This window comes from Macrotis lagotis, chromosome X (assembly GCF_037893015.1).
Source record: "Macrotis lagotis isolate mMagLag1 chromosome X, bilby.v1.9.chrom.fasta, whole genome shotgun sequence".
Lineage (NCBI taxonomy): Eukaryota > Metazoa > Chordata > Mammalia > Peramelemorphia > Peramelidae > Macrotis > Macrotis lagotis.
In genome coordinates, this window is record NC_133666.1 from 268,164,792 (window position 1) to 268,185,695 (window position 20,904).

At 34.5% G+C, this 20,904-nt stretch overlaps 1 protein-coding gene across 8 annotated transcripts in view; it reads right to left on the minus strand.

Annotated features, from left to right (window-relative positions):
* IL31RA (interleukin 31 receptor A) overlaps positions 1-20,904 on the minus strand; it is a 108,239-nt gene that overhangs the window by 28,621 nt on the left and 58,714 nt on the right. For all 8 annotated transcript variants that reach the window (XM_074208768.1, XM_074208771.1, XM_074208773.1 and 5 more), the window contains 3 exons: positions 15,775-15,932; positions 10,634-10,785; positions 1,283-1,454 (listed from right to left, as the gene is read on the minus strand). In XM_074208768.1, the coding sequence (XP_074064869.1) occupies positions 1,283-1,454; positions 10,634-10,785; positions 15,775-15,932 (482 nt within the window). The remainder of the gene's footprint in view (positions 1-1,282; positions 1,455-10,633; positions 10,786-15,774; positions 15,933-20,904) is intronic.

Consider the following 20,904-nt stretch of genomic DNA (forward strand, 5'->3'; position numbering starts at 1 on the left):
TTGAAAGTTTGAGACTAGTAACCTTAATCCCAGGATCTTTGGGTTTGGTAACCTTTGGATTAAAGGTCTTGATTAGGTTTGGGGGCAGCAGGTTGAGAAGCCTTGGATTCATGGGGCTTTGTAATCTTAGGATCTTGCAAGCCCTGGGATCAGACTTGGTGATCTTTGCTTCAGACTTGGATGCCTTGGGACTAAATTTGACCTTGGTGTCAGACTTAGTGACCTTGGGGATTATTTTGGAAGCTTTGAGACCAGGGGTTCTGGCAACTTTTAGAATTGGGCTTCATGATCCAGGGACCTGTACCTAGGGCCATCTTGGGACCAGTACACCAGGCATTGGTGTTGGGGTCTTTGGTCTGAGGAGCTTGGCCTTGGAGGTCTTGGTGCTCAAGGCCTAGGCAGCTTCTGCTTGGGCCTTGATGGCTTTAGCATTATTGGTCTTCATCTTCCTACATCCCTTCTTGTATTTCTTGGCAAAGCACAAGTTTCTCAGAAAACTGGGTTCAATTCCTTTCAGAAAGACTCATATCTCTGTGACCTAGATTTCTTAATGTTATTTTTGTGCCATTTTCATGATTGATTATGGATGATTTAGTTCTTAGTCATCTTTACACCACCCCACCTATACTAATACGCACTTCATGAATTTGAAGAGGCCAAGGGCAAAAGAGAAAAAGAGGGAAAAGGCTACAGCACCTCTTATAATAAAGTCTAAGACTTTATTCTTGACATATGGAGCTTTCAGAACATTCAGAAATTTTCCAGATGAATTGCAGTTTAGCCATGCTTTCACCATCTAATTTAAGACCATCAAATCATAGGATCATGGACTCAAAGGTGAAAGATACCTTAGCAATAACTATGTGTTACTGAGGAAACTGAGGCCCAGGAAAGTTGTGACTTATTTCACACACACAGAAGACAAACAAAGCTAGATTTGAAGCCAGGTCTGACACAAAACTTATCATACCAAGTTTTTATGTAAAACTAATTAAAAATTTTATATGCAAATATAAAATCTCAGTGCTGACTAAATTTCATCTTATTAAATGAGTCTTTCAAAACCTTCATACAGATGCACATAGCCAAATCTCATGTCCCCACCAACCTAACAACCAAATACAGTAAGTCTGATCAAAGTTCCCTGAAGTCAGCATTAAAGCATCAGAGAAAGGAAGTGACATCAAAGATTACCAAGGTAAGTGACAGAGCTAGGATCCAGAGCCTGGTCTTCAGATGCTTAAACTCATGTTCTTATCACTAAAACACAGGATCAGTTTACCTAGTCCTTCTGTTGTCCCCATTCTCTCTTCACTCCAGCTGCTCCAGAACTCTGAGGTGCTCACATGGCATTGCATGGAGACAGCATATTGCCGTAGAGGCAGCAGTCCAGTGACATTGTAAGGTCTTGGTGACCTTCCAGGATGAACTTCCATTTTTTGGCTGGCTAACCTCTAAAGTAAAAGACAGAAATAACAATTTGGAAAAGAACTAGAGATATGCCCCCAGTTTCTCCAATTTGTGAACTCTTCACCTTCCTGACTTTCCCTTACTAATTGCAGAACTGGGAAGTCTTCTTTATGCTTCCATAAAATATGAAAATTCAGGATAGTAAATATCATGTGTACTGAGGAATATTAAACATATATGTAGCTCCATAATCCAAATAAGCAATCTGTTCAAAATTATTCTGGTTTTATTCATCTATTTCTCATGCCTCATCATGGGCAAAGGATCACAGATGGTAGAACTAGAATGAACCTTAAAGGTCATCTAATCCAATAACCTCATTTTAAAGAGAAGTACACTGAGACCTAGAGATGCCAAGTGTTGGCTCAAAGTCATATAGCTAATAAGTGGCAGATCTGGAATTTAAATCCATGGCATTGGGGATCTAGAGCCCGAGGAGTTCAAACCCTTGATAATCTTTGCCAAGGTTATCTTGTTTTGTTTTGGTTTTCTTGGTTTTTGCAAGGCAATGTGGTTAAGTGACTTGCCCAAGATCACAATGCCAGCTAATTATCAAGTATCTGAAGCTGGATTTGAATTCAGGTCTTCCTGACTCCAGGGCCAGTGCTCTATCCATTGACCCACCTAGCTGTCTCCAAGGTTATCAATTGAAGTGAAAATGTGCCATCTTAGAATGAAAGCATATGTATTGGGGACAAGAGGGAACAGTCAGAGTAGAGGTGGTTTGGGGATGAGAAAATATGAAAAAAGTTTTACACTTCTGTGGGCTGTGAATGAGTTACCATTATTGGTCAGGAAGACACTGAGAAGATTGCTTCCTTGCTTCCTTCATTGTGTACCTCCACAGTCAAACAAATTATACTCAGAAGAGATTTTTGTTCATTGGTTTTCCTTAACCAAGAATTGGTTTTGACTTTTTTTTTATGTACTCAGTGCCTAATACATAGTTGTTATTAATAAATACTTATGGATTGATTTAAGAGATTTTTTGTATATTACTATTCTCCCCACAAAAATGAGGTCACAGAATTGGACACTGCTGAACAAAATATCATATCCTGAAAATATTGAGTAAAAAAAGGATACAATAGATAATATTCATTCACATTGATATATCAGTTGAAGGTTTACAAAGCCTTTTTCTCCCACTAGCCCTACTTCAGATGAAGTAAAGCGACTTGATTCACACAGGTCACATAGCTGAGACTTGTAAGAGCCAGAATTCAAACCCAGGTAATCTGACTCCAATTCCAGCATTCTATCTTTAGTTGTTGTTTTTTTTACATTAAATTCATATAAGCAGTTATGAAAAAAATGCTTAATAATGAAAGGGATAGATTTGGAGAACTTTTAGAAGATATATTGGTTGACACAAAGTGAAGTAAATAGAACTTGGAATACTATTTATACCATACCTATAACAATCATAGGACAAAAGCTTCAAAGAACTTAAGAATTTAGGGAAAAGGAAGGAAAGGGAAGAAAGGAAATATACTCTTTTTCCTAATGAACTATCTCTACCAGAAATGATTTCCTCTTGACTACTAGAACTCTTGTCAGTCTAGACAATCCTGAATATTTTTGATTTAGACTTTTCTTTTTAAAAAACTTGGTTGTAGTAGTGTCTATCACCAAGCATTTATTTTTTCTCCTTCTTGCTCCCTCTCCTGAAATAACTAATTCAAAGGAAAAAACCCTCATAATAAATATGCAGTCAAAACAAATTCCTAGATTGACTACATTCAGAAATGTTTGTCTCATTCTGTATTATATCTATCATCACCCTAGCAAGAGATGGGTGGTAGCCCATCCACTGGGGAATGACTGAAGCTGGAGTATATGAATGTAATGGAATACTATTGAGCAATAAGAAATAATGAGCAGGTAAATTTCAGAAAAAAACTAGAAAGACTTGTACCAACTGATGCAACATGAAATGAGCAGAACCAGGAGCTATTACCAGAGTAATAGCAACACTATGTGCTGATCAACTATGAACAACTTAGTTTATCTCAGTGACATAATGATCAAGACAAGAACAAAGGATTCAAGAAGGAAAATGTTATCTGCATCCAGAAAAAAGAACTGATAGACTCTGAAGGTAGATCAGAGTATACTTTTTTTTCAATTACTTTATATTTGTGTTTTTTTTCATTTTGGTCTATTTCCATTTTCACAGCTGTGACTAATATAGAAATACATTTTATATGATTGTAGATATATAATGTATATCAAATTGCTTGCCATTTTAGAAATTGAGGAGGGAAAGAAGGGAGAAATATTTGGAACACAAAATCTTGTTTAAAAAAAAAGAATGCTGGGGCAGCTAAGTGGTGCAATGGTTAGGGCATCAGTCCTGGGGTCAGGAGAACCTGAGTTCAAATTCAGCCTTAGACACTTAATAATTGCCTACCTGTGTGACCTTGGGCAAGCCACTTTTAACCCCATTGCCTTAAATAAAAATAAAATAAAATAAAAATGAATGCTAAAAGTTGTCTTTACATATAATTGGGGGAAAAAATTCTGTTTTAAAAATGAAATGGTCTTTGGTCCCCTGGAATTATAGTCTGTCATAGTTGATCAGAAAGAAGAACAAATAAAGACAATAAACACATATAACTTTATTAAGTGCTTGACTGAGATTTTAAACTGATTATTGATTAGAAATAAGGATGACAACTTGAAGTTATCCAGTGGGGGGGGTTAAAAGAGGGGGAAAGGGGGAATAGGTTTATCTGCAGGTAGAAGGGAAGAAACCAGTCAATAAGAATAGATTGAAAATTAGTGAAATAAGAGGGATGATAATAGGGACAATCTGCTGTAATTAAAAGACACATGATAAAAGCTTCAGGTAGAGGGGTTGACCTGGACAAAAAGAAGGGTCTTCTTTTCATCAGATTAAAATGAAAGAGGAGAAGAGGGGTATGATGTTCAGGAGTGTTAATGTGTAAAGAAGCTCAGGGAGAATGGCCTTCAATTTTTTTTGGTAAAGACAAGTTCTTCAACTGAGATGAGGAGGAGGAAGTGCTGTGGGAGACTTGAGAAGAAAAGAAGTCTGGAATAGCCCAGTTAGTGAATAGAAAAGAGAATCAATTAGGTAGGAATAAATGAATTGCACACAAATACATATATGTATATAGATAGATATGCATATATAGAGAGAAAGAGAGGTGGAGGTAGGGTTCTGTTGAGGGTAAGATAACATAATTATGTAACAAATGATTCACAGACACATGCAGAGCTAATTTTGAATTATGTTGCAAATACTTCATAACCCAACACATTTAGTAAATGGATAGTCAAATCTCCTGGGCTGTAATGCAGACCCTACTGTGCGTACCCACACTTACATTCCTGTAGCATTACAGATAGTGGCTGTCTGACCTCCAAGTTTATCACATCTCTTCTTTTATCTTTTCTCATCTTTCTTAACCTCCTCACCTCTTTCTTTTCTTAACATTGGTGTAGGGGCAGCTATGTAATGCTGTGGATAGAACACCAGCCCTGGAGTCAGGAGGACCTGAGTTCAAATCCAGCCACAGATAGTTAATAATTACCTAACTTGGGCAAGTCACTTAACCCCACTACCTTGCAAAAAAAAAAATTGGTGTAGGCACCTAATATCTAGACTTCTAACAGATCTCCCTGCCTCAAATCTCTCTCCATTCCAATCCAACCTCCATTTGGATGGTAGAGTAATTTTACTGAAATGTACATCTGATCATGTCACCCTCTCCTCTCCTATCCAGTAAACTCCAATTATTCCCTGTTACTCCCAGGATCAAATATAATTAATGGGGGCAGCTAGGTGACACAGTAGATAGAGCACTGACCCTACAGTCAGGAGGACTTGAGTTCAAATCCAGCCTCAGACACTTAATAATTACCTAGCTGTGTGGCCTTGGGCAAGTCATATATATATATATATATATATATATATATATATATATATAAACACACACACACACACACACACACACACACACATATATAATTAATGATGATGATGATGATGATGATGATAACATATAGCACTTACCCTGAGGCAGATACTATATGTGCTTTATGATTATTATCTTGTTTGATCTTCACAATAACCCTGGGAGGAAGGTGCTATAATTAGTCCCTTTTACAGATGAGGAAACTTAGGCAAATACAAGTTAAGAGAATTGCTCATGGTCATAAAAATCTTCTTGCCATGGAAAACCTTTTACAACCTGTTCCCATCCTACCTTTCCAGGCTTCTTAAACTTTGCTCTCCTCTACATACTCTATGATCTAGGCACAGTGACCTTCTTGCTGCTCTTCAAACATAGATAGGTATTCTATCTCTGGACTTGAAGTCTTTTCAATGGAAGTTCCTCAAGTCTAGCATGCTCTCCCACATCATCCCTGTTTCCTGACCCTCCCTGAATTTCTTTAAGAATCAACTTAAATGAAGGGAGGGGGCAGAGCCAAGATGGCATTGTGGAGGAATTCCTAGAAGCCCTCTTCCAAAACCCTCTAAATACCTAAAATGTATGACTTCAACCAAATTCTGGAGTTACAGAACCCACAGAGAGACCAAGTGAAACAATTTTCCAGTTCCAAGATACTTGGAAGATCCGCAGGAAGGATCTGTTTCACTGGGGTCAAAGGGGCTGCAGCATAGCCAGGACCACACTACACTGGAGCAAACAAGCTCCAACCTTCCAGAAACAGTACTCAGGGTGTCTGGGTTCCTGGGAGTGCCTGGATTTGTGGCAGCAGGAGTAGTTTCCAGATCTCCCAACCCAGGGATCACAAGAACAATTTGGAAGGTCAGCAGGAAAACTGCCACACCAGAGTAAGCAAGGAGCCCAGGCTAGTGTGGTCTTCAGCACAGCTGTGGCCCTTGGCGCATCCTGGCCCCAGGAACCTGAAGCAGACCTGCAGAGTCACCCAGCAAGTAGCCACTCAGCAGTTGCTTCCAGAGCACTCAGCCCATGGACGATTGGAGGTTGGGGGAGACTGTTGAGGTGGGACTGGACTCTGCTGCTTTGCCCAAACTCAGATCCAGGTCACAGTATGGGGTCCCATAAAGGACTCACTTGTGTTCAGCCATGGACCAGAGCACAGGCAGGAGAGCAGTCAGAGCCTCTCATAAGACCTTGAAGGAATTGAGGTCCTTGTGGGGGGGGGGGGAATATCCCCAAAACACTCAAAAGCTTGGGAAGCATGTTAAAACCAGGTCATAGATTGGGGAAATGAGCAAATAGAAAAAAAAGAATTTGACTGTAGACAATTACTTTGATCCCACAGAGGATCAAAACACACACTCAGAAGATGACAAAGTCCAACTTTCTGTATCCAAAGCCTCCAAGAATAATAGAAATTGGTCTTAGACTATGGAAGAGCTCAAAAAAGATTTTGAAAATCAATCAAGGGAATAGAGGAAAAACTGGGAAGAGAAATGAAAGTGAAACAGGAAAATCATGAAAACCAAGTGAGCAGCATTAAAAAAAATCAAAGAAAAATGTTAAAAACCAGTTTAGATCAAATGGAAAAAAGTCCAAAAGATCAATGAGGAGAAGAATGCCATAAAAAGAGAATTGATCAGATGGAAAAGGAGATGGGAAAACTCTCTGAAGAAAACAACTCCTTCAAATGTAGAATGGAGCCAAGGGAAGCTGATGACTTTGTGAGGAATCAAGAAACAATAAAAGAAAACCAGAAGAATGAAAAACTAGAAGAAAATGTGAAATATCTCACTGGAAAAACAACTGACCTCAAAAACTGATCCAAAAGAGACAATTTTAAAATTATTAGGCTACCTGAAAGTCATGACCTTGACTTCATTTTTGAAGAATTTCTCTAGGAAAACTGCCCTGATATCCTAGAAGCGGAGGGCAAAATAGTAATTGGGGGAATCCACCAATCTCCTCCTGAAAAAGATTCCCAAATGAAAGCTCCCAGGAATGTTATAGCCAAATTCCAGAACTCCCAAGTCAAGGAGAAATTGCAAACAATCAGAAAGAAACAATTCAAATATTATGACACTACAGTCAGGATTATCCAGGATTTAGCAGCATCTATTTTAAGGGCTCATAGTACTTGGAATATGATATTCCAGAAGGCAAAAGAACTTGGATTACAACTGAGAATCAGCTACCCAACAAAACTGAATATCCTCTTTCAGGGGAAAAGATGGATAGTCAATTAAATAAGAGAATTTCAAACTTTCCTGTTCAATCAGAACTGAACAAAAAGTTTGATCTCCAAGTTTAGGACTAGAATAGAGAGGGTAGACAGGAAGGGCAAATTATGGAGGATTTAATGATGTTGAATTGCTTGTATTCCCACATGGGAAGATGATGCTGATAACTCATATGAACCTCCTCATTTATCACAGCAGTTAGGAGACAAGGCACAGGAGAGAGCTGAATATGAAAGTATATATAAAGATGGAGTAAATGGGTGAAAAAAGAATGGGATAAGTTATTTCATAGAAAAGAGTCAAGAAAAAGTTTTTGCAATGGAGTGGAAGGGGGATGACTGAGCCTTCATTGTCATTGAAAATGACTCAAAGAGGGAACAACATACACACTCAAAAAGGTATCAAAATCTATCTTACCCCAGAGAAAAAGGAGAGGAATGAGATGGGAAGAAGGGGACAGGGGTGATGAGGGGGTGTAGGTGATAGAGGAGAGGGAGGATTGTGGGAAAGAGTAGCTAGATTCAACACACTTTTTTTTTGGAAAGTGGTGGGGTTGGGTGGCTTGCCCGGGGTGGCATAGTTGGGTGGTTGTTGGGTGTCTGGGACAGGATTTGGGCTCGGGTCCTCCTGGCTCCAGGTCCAATGCTCTATCTGCTGTGCCACTTGGCTGCCCCACAACACATTTTTGAGGAGGGACAAAGTGAAAGTAGAAAGAGAATAGAATAAATGCTAATGGGAAGGAATACATTGAGGGAAATACAGTTAATAACAACTGTGGGAAAAAAATGTTGAAGCAATTACTCTGATGGACTTATGCTAAAGAATGCAATCTATCCCAGAGACAGAGCTGATGGTATCTGAATACAAACTGAAGTACATTTTTTTCTTCTTTCACTTTATTTTTTGTGAGATTTCTCTGTTCTTGGGGTGGGGGATGGGGATTATATTTACTTTTTTTCAACTAGACTATTGTGTGTAAATAAATGAATTAAATAAACATCAAAAAAAGGATCAACTTAAATCTCATGTGTTCAAAAATATTTATAGTAGCAATTTCTATAGTGGCAAAGAATTGTAATTAAGGTGATGCCCATCATTTGGGGAATGGCTGAACAAGTAATGGAATATAGATGTTATAGAGTACTATTGTTCTGAAAGAAACCAAGAAAGATCAGATTTCAGAAAAGCCTAGAAAAACTTGCACAATCTGATGCTGAGTAAAGTGACATGAACAAGAGAACATTGTACACATTAACAGCAACATTGTAAGATGATCAACAATGACAGATACAATCCTCTCAGCAATTCAATGATCAAGGACAATCCTGGGGCACCTGTTACAGAAAATGCCATCCACACCCAGAGAAAAAAACAATGAAGTCAGAATGCAGAGCAAAGCATATTAGATTCACTTTTTAAAGTTTCTTTCATATTTTTTCTTTCTTTCTCGTAGTTTTTCTCCCTTTAGTTATAATTCCTCTTTCACAACATGACTAATATGGAAATATGTTAAACCCTATTGTACATGTAACATTTTTTTACTTTTAGAAAGATTTTATTTATTTTGAATTTTACAATTTTCCCCCAATCTTGCTTCCCTCCCCCCACCCCACCCCTACCCTACAGAAGGCAGTCTGTTAGTCTTTACATTGTTTCTGTGGTATACATTGATCTAAGTTGAATATGATGAGAGAGAAATCATATCCTTAAGGAAGAAAAATAAAGTATAAGAGATAGCAAAATTACATAATTACATAACATTGGGTCTTTTTAATTAAAGGTAATAGTCTTTGATCTTTTTTCAAACTCCACAATTCTTTCTCTGGATACAGATGGTATTCTCCATTGCAGATACCCCAAAATTGTACCTGATTATTGCACTGATCAAATGAGCAAATCCATTAAGGTTGATCATCACCCCCATGTTGCTGTAAGGGTTGTACATGTAACTTCTTCAAAATTTTTTTTGTTTTGTTTTTGCAAGGCAATGATGATAAGTGACTTGCCCAAGGTCACACAGCTGTAGTCAGATTTGAACTCAAGTCCTCCTGACTTGGGGGCCAGTGTTCTATCCACTGTGCCATCTAGCTGCCCCATATGTACAACTTTTATGAGATTATTTTCCACTATGGGGAGAGGGGAGAAAAGCAAGAGTGGTAGAAAAATGTAGAACTCATAAACTTGCAAATGGATGAATATTGAAAACTACCTTTGCATGTAATTGGAAAAAATAAATTTAATTTAAAAAAAAAAAAAGAATCACCTTAGATCTCACCTTCTGCAAGAATATTGAAGATTTACGCACACTTATCCCTTCATCCAACCCTTCTATTATTGGTGACTTCCCTCTAACATGATCTTTCATTTGCATTTATACATGGTTATGGTTATATATGATATATGGTTTTATTTATAAATATATATATATATATATATATATATATATATATATATATATATATATATATATATAGTTGTATGTACACTTATTTGAGTGTTGTCCCCTTCATTCACCTTTAAGGTACTCAATGTTACAGGGACTATGGTTTTGTCTTTCTTTGCATTACCTCACACTTAGCTTAATATCTGGTCCATGGTAAGTATAATCACTTCCTAATTATCATTGACTGCTATTGTTTGTAATTGACCTATATTATTCTCCTGCTTACAACTGTCTTCATCACTTTTTGGTTTGACACTGTTTTTCCAGAATCAAATGTTGTGACTAAACTAAGAATCCCTGTCCTAACTTATACAAGATCTCCTGTGCACATTTCACAAAAAGCAACATTACATTTTCCCAATGGAAAAAGCCTAAATGGAAAAATGGGGTAGGGGACTGGGGGTGGAAAAGGGAATTCAACATTCTCTGCTAACTTCTTTCCATGAAAACAGTCTTAAAGTCATCATTGTCGACATCACTTGCTTGTACCCAAGCTGCCTTTCATTTGACCACTCTGAAAAGGAGTTTCATAAGATAGAACTTACCCAATCAGTACTATTCACTTTCCTATATCTCAGCTGGCATATATATGAATCTGAATGAGGTACCCCATTAGGTTTTGTCCACGCTACTTGAAGCATATATTTAACGCCTCGTATTGGTTCCACAGTTAGTATGGTAGGTGGCTCTATTTTCACTGAAAATAAGAACAAGAACAAAAAAAAAAATCATATGTACAAAAGGATAGGAAGGCACAATCAAAGATAATGTGATTCAAGTTCAAAAATATTAAGTCTGAAAATTTTTAGATCTTAGGTGTTTTAGAGACACTATCAGTATATAATCTAAAGTATAAGCAAAAGGGTTCAGGGAGGAGAGGAAGATGGGATGTCTACTTTCCCATTGGAGCAACCCCTTCTATTCTAAATGATAGGAGACCCTATATCTTGTGTAAGAGGGGAAAAAGGAGGCAAAATTCAAGCTCCTCAATAAGGGACTATTTCCTTAATCTCCCTCCAATTTTATCCTCATTTCTTGAGATAGATGACATTTCCAGGGAACTTATTTAAGCTTCTTAATCTACATTATAATAAATAAAATTCCTTGATAAATGTAATCAGTCTGCTAGAGGTAACTGTATTATTACCAGTTCCTAAAGTAAAAATGCTCTGGAGGTCAGTGTTTAAACTACGTATTCTTTTCAGTTTGTCATTCAGTTTGTCAGTTAATCTTTTAAGATTGACATTAGAGTTCATGATTTGGTAGAGATGAACTCAATGACCTTTTAAGTTTCTATCAATGCTAGACAGGACACCAGTCCCTCTCAGAGGGACAGATGATTACACTGTAAAACTGAAAAAGGTCATCAATTCTTTCTGACATCAGAAGCCTTCCCATATGGGAAGCCTCTCAGGTATGATGGTAGAAATTGGTCAATTAAAAATATTAATTGTCTGACAATATATGAAATATTCTATATCTACAGTTCCCCCACTGCTGCAAAATATGGTATGTAAATGCATTTTCTCATCTCATCTTTAGGCACCAATTTGACCATTTCATATATGTATGTATATATATATATATATATATATATATATATATACAGATATATGCATATGTAAATATGCATATATAAAATTAGTTCTGCTTCCTTAGATTTATACTTTTCATTTTAATTGTTGAAGTGATATGTGTGCATGCATACACACATATACATATATGTATATGTATATGCATATATTAAATTTTCTTGGTTCTTCTTCCTTCACTGAGCATCAATTCATTTAAATTTTCCCATGTTTTCCCAAATTTTTCCTATTCATCTTTTTTTAAAGGTATGATAACATTCCATTACATGCTTGTACCAAATTTATTTAGTCACCCCTTAATTACTAGTCATTCATTTTGTTTCAAATTTTTTGATATCACAAAAATGTTTCCATGAATATTTTGACATATATATTTTTGATGTTTATTTTATATATATATATACACATATATACATATGTATATGTATATATGTGAACCTTTCTTTCTTTGATCTCCTTGGGTTATAATAGTAGCAGTGGATTATTTGGGTTAAAGGCCAGTGATATTTTAATTATTTTCTTAGCATAATTTCATATTACTTTCCAGAATGGTTATACTATATACGTCAATTACTATACTATAGGTATCATTTTTCAAATCAATAGCATTCTGATACATTATTCTTATACATTCTAATACAATCCAAGAAAAATTAGTAGCCTAACAATAATATAAATAATATTATGTATTGTATTTCCAAACATAACATAAAACTTTTTTCCCCAGTCAAATAAAATCAGTTCATTTGAATGTACTTCTCAATCCTCTTATATAGAAAATGATTTCATCCATCTATCAATTTGGCATTCTAAACTAATCAAATTCAAAAATCAGTATATTAGATATAAAAACAGTAATATTAGCAAATATTTATATAGTGCTTACCATGTCCCAGGCAAATGTGCCACACACTTTGCAATTATTATCTCAATTATTCCTCATACTACCCTGGAAGATAGGAGCTATTATTTTACAGATGAGGAAACTGAAGAAATTTTCCTATGGTATATACAATACTGCTCTGTCATTTTACAGATGAGGAATCTATTTTAACCTTTCATGATCACCTCTTTGGAGCTGTAAATGATATATATCATATCTCATATTCTCATATCCTTTTTATCTAATGAAATCAAAAACCTTTCCAAACTTCACTTTCTATGGTATATACAATAATGCCATTTTACAGATGAGGAAACAAGCAAACAAGTGAAATGATTTGCTTCAGGTCACTACTAGTAAGCATCTAAGACCAGATCTGAACTCAAGTCCTCCTGATCCATACAGTTTCAAAGAATATAACCTTAATACCAAATATCAAGTGTATTTTGCATTAAGTTCTGATCTACCAAAATTATCCCAATAGGAGATGATATCTTCTATTATAATTTGATTCAGGACAAACAACCAAATCAAATCTGGATTTATAATCATCAGTGGTATATTCAAGGGTCATTAGCTGCCAGTATCTCAAATAATAGAACTTACTGCTGTTAGTTATCACATGACCAAAGATTCCTGATGGTAGTTTTACATTTCCACTCCCTTTCTCAGAAACCTTGAAGCTCCAAAGAGAGGAATACATCCTTCTAATGGTCCTTCATAGACAGAATTTTATTATGCTATAGGCAAATAATTCCATGCTGCAAATTTATTTCTGTTTTCAATATGACAAAAGTTGTAATTTGATAGTATATTATCTAAATGAAATTGCTAACAAGCATTTCTTTTTTTTTTTTTTAGGTTTTTTGCAAGGCAAACAGGGTTAAGTGGCTTGCCCAAGGCCACACAGCTAGGTAATTATTAAGTGTCTGAGGCCGGATTTGAACCCAAGTACTCCTGTCTCCAGGGCCAGTGCTTTATCCACTACGCCACCTAGCCGCCCCTGCTAAAAAGCATTTCTCCCCAATATTTCTCATATCCTTTTTATCTAATGAAATCAAAAACCTTTCCAAACTTTACTTTCTGAACTTCCAGCCTTCACATTACCCTCTCTTCACATGTCAGTGCAAAAGGATTCTACCTTTCTGTAATATTCCACCCAGTCTCCTCTTATTTCTACTTGCTTAAACCCATTTTTTTTTTAATGTTAATGGGTGATTTTCTTTTCTTTTTAAGTTTTATTTTATTTTTCCCAGGTTACATGTAAAAACAAGTTTCAACATTCATTCTGAGGAGCAGTTAGGTGTTGCAGTGGATAGAGCACTGCCCTGGAGTCAGGAGGATCTGAGTTCAAATATGACCTCAAACACTTAAATTATTGCCTAGCTGTGTGACCTTAGGCAAGTCACTTAACCCATTGCCTTAAATAAATCTTTAAAAAAAATATTTTTTTTAATTCATTTTCAGTTCCAAACATCTGAGTTCCAACATTATACTTTGAATTCCAAATTCTCTCCCTTCTTCCCACTCCTCATCATTGATAAAGCAAGTAATTTGATATAGATTAAAACTCATTATTATTTAAACCAGTTTTTAAACCAAAGCAATCTTTCACATAGTTGCTAACAATTTGCTAGTCTTCTAAGAAATGTTGTTCTTATCTCATGACCATTTATCTTTTGGGGAAAGTCTTTTGATCTTACATATTTGTGCTAATTCCTTGGATGTTTTGAATCTTCAGACCTTTATCAGAGACATTTGATCCAAAAATACTTTCCCTTTCATCCATTTGCCTTGATTTTGTTACTGCAAAAGTTTTTCAACATCATGAAACAAAATTTCTCAATTTTAACCTTTCATGATCACCTCCTTTCCTTCTTTGGAGCTACAATTTGTCATTGAACTGGCCCTTTGCTAATTTTCTTATGTTATGTCTTAATTTTAAGGTTATATAAGCTTTCTGAGCTTATTGAAGTAATATAGCATAAATTGATAGTCTTAATCTAATTTCTGCCAAACTGATTTCCAGTTATTATGACAGTTCTTCTCATATAGAAAGTTCTTTCTTGAGTAATTTACCCTATAAAAATACAAGTTAGTATTATAAAACTAGGCTATATTCAAGCTTCCTTAAAACTTGAAACAACTCATTGGCACACAAAGGGCAAATTCACTGGCATATAAGTAAGTAAAATAAATAAGACAAAGGAGTCTGCAATTTAGCAAGACCTCTGCCAGTGACAGTTAATTAACCCTTCAGTAACAAAACTTTTTAATTGAATTTCTTCTTTAAAGATATTCCAGGGGGGGCGGCTAGGTGACACAGTAGATAAAGCACTGGCCCTGGAGTCAGGAGTACCTGGGTTCAAATCTGGTCTCAGACACTTAATAATTACCTAGCTGTGTGGCCTTGGGCAAGCCACTTAACCCCATTTGCCTTGCAAAAACCTAAAAAAAAAAAAGAGATTCCATAATTCAGAATTTGCACTAATTCTAATTGTCCTTCTTATAATAAGTTAAACCATAGTACAAAATACAAAACTAAAAATGTCATGGACATTTTGTGAATGAAATTATTTGTTCCACTGATGTGTTAGAAGTTAAGAAACACAAAGTATATGAATTTGGTACATTCATTTTTAGACACTTTTTAAAAATGTTAGTTCATATTTAAAATATTATAGTGAAGATTAATTCTCTCAAGGCACTGAGAAAGGCAAGAAAATAAGAATTTTTTAAAATTTGTGACACAGGATGCTTCATTATGAAGGAAGGGAGGAATGTTTGGAAATGAAGGTGCTGTAAAAATATAAAATACAATAAATTTAAAGAAAAAAATTTGAAAGAACAAATGGGATACATGAGAAAAAATGGAGAGTTTTGCTATCTTCTCCCTTCAGTATAATCAAGGAAGAATTCTAGTTCTTGATTACTTTAAGCAAAATTAATTCTAGAGTGAAGAGTCAAGCAAAATTAATTCTAGAGTGAAGAGATGGGAATAACTGAGGATTGAGTTTATTTTTTTATTTTAGGTTCTCTTTCCCCACAGCTGTTATCATAAGCCTTTGGTTGGAGTTCTTTGTTTTGCTTTACTGACAAGTCAGTTTTCCTGTAATATATACAATACTGCTGTGCAGGAGTCTATTTACTATATAAGCATGCAGACAAACACTTTAAATTAAAGGTTTCTATATTACCATATGATACTCACCTATGTTTTCCAAGTCCCATTTTGTTACTTTAGACTGCTTTCCAAAACCATTTTTAGCTTCCACCTCAATAGTGTAACAATCAGGATATGTCAGTTTTGGATAGAAGAAAGAACATGATGTACGATTCCCATTTGAGCAAGAGTCTGTTCCATGAGAACTTCAAGCACAAATATAATTAGACATGAATTTCATTACTTAAAAGGGTAATGTTGACTATATTAATTACAAAAATAAACACATCATAATTATATCCATAGACAGAGAAAGAGTTTTGGACAAAATACAACACACATTCCTGTTTTAAAAAAAATGCTAAAAAAACAGAGAAACAAATGGATCTTTCATTAACATAATAAATAGTATCTATCTAAAACCATGAGTTAGAATTATATGTACTGGTGATAAATTACAGTTATTACAAATAAGATAAGTAGTAAAGCAAGGATGGTCTTTGTCACTGCTTTTATCTAATGGCAACAGAAATTGAGGGAATAAGCATAGGTAAAGAAGAAATGAAATTATCCCTTTTTACAAATAATTTGATGATTTATATAAAGAATTCTAGAATTGAAGCAATAAATTATTTTAAAAATATTAATAAATAAAATTTCAACAAAATCCTATTGAGGTATATAAAAATAAATCTACATAAATCACCAGCATTTCCGCATGTTTCCAACTATATAAAGGAGGAAGAGTTAGAATGGAAAATTCCACTCAAAATAACAACAGAAAGTATAAAATATTTGGGAATCTCTCTACCAAGTTATACACAGAAATTTAAAGAATACAACTGAGGCAGCTAGGTAGTGCAGTGCATAAAGCACCGGCCCTGGAGTCAGGAGTACCTGATTCAAATCTGGTCTCAGACACTTAATAATTACCTAGCTGTGTGGCATTGGGTAAGCTACTTAACCCCATTTGCCTTGCAAAAAAACTTAAAAAAAAAAGAATACAACTATAAAACATTGATTATAGACATGAAGACAGATCTAATAACTAAAAAATAATAAATGTTCAAGAGTAAAACAAGCCAATAAAAAAATAAAAATATTTATTCTATGACACAAATAAGATTATTAATGGATCACTAGGAGAATAGAAAAACAAATTGTGCTCTATGAATGTGATAGTACTTTAGTATGCTATAAAAAATTGTGAAAGGGACAATTTCAGAAAACTTGAAGACTTGAAGGAATTAATGCAGTGAAATGAATCTGAGCAAAGCAGAGAGAAGAGAAAAAGGAATGGACCAGAAATGCTGCATTAGACTGAAAAAACTCAGCAATTATTGTCTAAGTTAAGGGAGAAAAGGGAAGAATTGAGAATAACAAGATTGAAAACCTGGGTGACCAGACTGCTTGGTGGCACAATGGATAGAGCACCTGCCTTGGAGTCAGGAAGACCTGAGTTCAAATATGGCCTCAAACACTTAATAATTACCTAGTCATGTGACCTTGGGCAAGTTACTTAACCCCATTGCAAAAAAAAAAAAAGAAAGAAAACTTGGATGACCATAACATAACTTAAAATAAATTAGAAAGGATAGAGGGCTGAGGAAAAAAACAATTAAGTTTTACTTTAGACAAATTAAGTGTGATATAACAATGGGATGTCCAAGTGGACATGACCAGAAGTAGACTGTTTCAATATAGGAAAAATATAAGTCTACTATATCACATTAATAACTAAATTTATTTTAAAGTAATTATATCAATAGATGCTTAAAAAAAACTTTTGACAACACCCATTATTATCATTTTTTTAAAAAAAGGAACAGATATAAATGAATCTTTCCATAATATAATATAATATAATTACTATAATATAATTAATATAATATAATTAATATAATATAATATAATTAATATAATATAATATAATTAATATAATATAATTAATATAATATAAACAGTATGTTTCTAAAACCAAAACCCAACATTATTTGTAATGGAGAAAAGCTATAGACCTTTCGAATAAAAGAAGAAAACTAAGTTTTTAAAGAGCCATACAAAGAGATGTTCTAAATCAATAATAATTATAAAAATGTAAATTAAATCAACTCTTCATTGTAAAGATGACCAAAAAAAGAAAATAATTATTATTTTAGATCACATGAATTTACTATTGGTAGAATTGTAAATTGATCCAGACATTCTGGAAAATAATTTGGAACTAAATACACAAAGTCACCAATTATGTGTGCTCATTTATTCATCAATATTCCTGCTAGGCCTATGCACCAAAAAAAAAAGATCAAAGAAACAGGAAAAGAACATATATATATACATACATATACATATATATATATATATATATATATATATGGAATATCAATGTAAACAGCTAAGTAGATAACATGCTGAACTTGGAATCAAGAAAACCCGAGTTTGAATGAGTTTTTTTTTCAGACAGTTATTAGCAATGTGACACTGGAAAAGTCACTTAACCAAGACTCTCTCATCCTTATTTTCCTCATCTTTAAAATGGGGATAAGAATATCACCTCCTTATGCATATCAAATGAGATTAAAATGTTATATAAAGACTAGCTATCAATAAAAAATTAAAAATTAAAAAAGACTAGTTATCATATCATTATTATGCTGTAAGAAATTATGAAAGAGATGGTTTCAGAGAAATCTGGGAAGAACTGTATGAACTGATGCAGAGGAAAAATGAAGAGAACCAAGAAAATATGCACAATAGCAACACTATAAAGAAAAACAACTTTGAAAGACTTAAGAATTCTGACCAATGCAATGAACAACTACAATAATGAAGCATGTTGTACATCTCCTGAAGGAATAAAAGTGCAGAATAAAGCATACATTTTTAGACAGAGATACTGGGGGAATTTGTCTTGCTTGACTATGTATATTTGTTGCAAAGGTTTTGGGGTTTTTGCTTGTTTTTGTTTATCATTTTGTTTTGTTTTGTAATCAGGAATAGAGGAGTTGATAAGGAAAAGGAAACTAATAATAGTGTTGCTCAAAAAGAAAAAATTAATAGTCATTGATGCAATCAAAAAATGCACAGAAAAGAGTATACCAAAAAAAAAAAAATAGCCAGAAGACAGTTTTGAAAATTACACATTGAACTTATTACATTCATAAAAGGAAAAGTAAGCTGTACATAACAGAAATTCATGGTTTCATGTCCACTCTTTTTATTCTGTCCTACTTTGTATATGGAAATTGCTCATTTTATTTGGTATCTGTTAAGTTCAGGGTTTTTTTTTTAATTTAATTATGGAAAAAAGGAAATGTCCAGAAGACAGTTGAAGACGAGAGACTGGAATCAAAATAAGCAGATTGTGTTTGGATAGGTAGATTTGAGAGTCATCTGCATAAAGATAATAATTGAATTCAGAAGTGTTCACTCTCTGTAACCATGAAGAAATCATTTAACCTCTAGGTAAGAGAAGGTATTGTCTGAATGGTCAGAGCAAAAATCACCCCTTTAAAGAATCTCCCAAACACACATGTAAGGCCTTGACCACTGGCAAAAGATGAGACTTCATAACCACACAAAAGTCACAGAATGGAAAATCTTACTCCTTTACAAAACAATGGTTTTGCGAATGATAAAAAGTTCTGTCATATATCATTATACTTGCATACAATATGCTTTCTAATCCTTCAAATGGAAAAAAAAAACTTCAATGAGGTCAATGTTCTGACATGTTTTCCATTCCTTATCCAAGACACTGCATGTATAACTCTACCTCAATGGCACCATGCCTAATATGAGGTTTGCTATGCAAATGTTCCAAATGAATAAGAACATTTATCAGAATCCAATTGTCCCCTGCAGCCATCAGAACAATCCACTTTGCCAGGCCTGCTTCATGATCCATAGGGAATCCCTAGAGTAAGTGGCATGCTAGTTTCCTATAATTTCCTATAGCTTCCAATCGTTTCCAATAATTAATTCCAAATGAATCATCATCATATGTAGTTTTGTTTCTTGTATGAATCATTGGAGGCAGCTAGGTGGTACAGTGAAAATAGTATGGCCCTAGAGTCAGGAGGATCTGAGTTCAAATGCAGCCTCATATACTAAATATTCACTTAACTGTGTGACCTTGAGCAAGTCACTTAACCCCAGGGCCGTGCAAAAATAAAAAAGATTAACTATATTTCATAAAAAAACAAGAATAATCTTTTGGGTTTTTTTTTCATCAAATGCAGCCTACATAAATAGGTTCCTCTTTACCACATTAGTGGTTGAAATTCTCCCAAAATTATTTGGGACCTTGCCACAAAAGGAGGGACATATTGAAAGTGGAACCTGTTTTCTATAGACTGGGGTAGTATCCCTTTAAGGAAGCAAATAGTCAAAGGTTTGACTTCCCTGTCCCATAAAGAAATAAAGTTAATTTGAGAAGTTAAAGCAAAATTGCCACTGACCTGTTTGTGATCTAACTTGGTCAGTTACTGTAATGAATTTAGAGACAAAAAAAGTTTTTTATCCATTAGTATCTTTTTTTAACTACATGAAATTTTCCTTTTATTAATCTTAAGTAAAATTGTTTTTATTGAATTAATCCATGAGTCTTATTTCATTCAAACCCTTGAGTCTGAGTCACAGTCTATTGCCTTTATATAATTTATAGTAATATCTCATCATCTAATTCATCATTGAAACAATACTTTGAATATACTCTGAGATTTATTTTCCTTTTCTTTTCTAGGTTATTAGACATTTAGCTGTGTCCTGATGGCTTAGTGTCAGATATTAGATCTTGAATCAAAAAAAAGTTGCAAATCAATAGCACTACCCTATACTTGTTGAAATCCAATATACCCTGGGACAATCTACAAAGCCTTTTCCACTCTATCCACCCAAAATTAGCATACTAATTTATAGTCCTTGCCTTGGATCTAGATTAGAAGATGATACATTTACTGCAATTCTTTCAGAACTGATTACAGAAACAGAAAGAACAGTCAAATGTTTTAGAGTGATTGAACTTCTAAGGGAAGTTTAGTCCAGGAAGAAGTATGTAGTTATCTTATTTTTAAAATCTAAGAGAACCAGTAACAAAAGTCTAACTGACTCCTTTTGGAGTGGTCTAAAATGAATAGAGAAGTTGCTCCTGATGCTGCCCTCTTGTAAAGTCAGTTT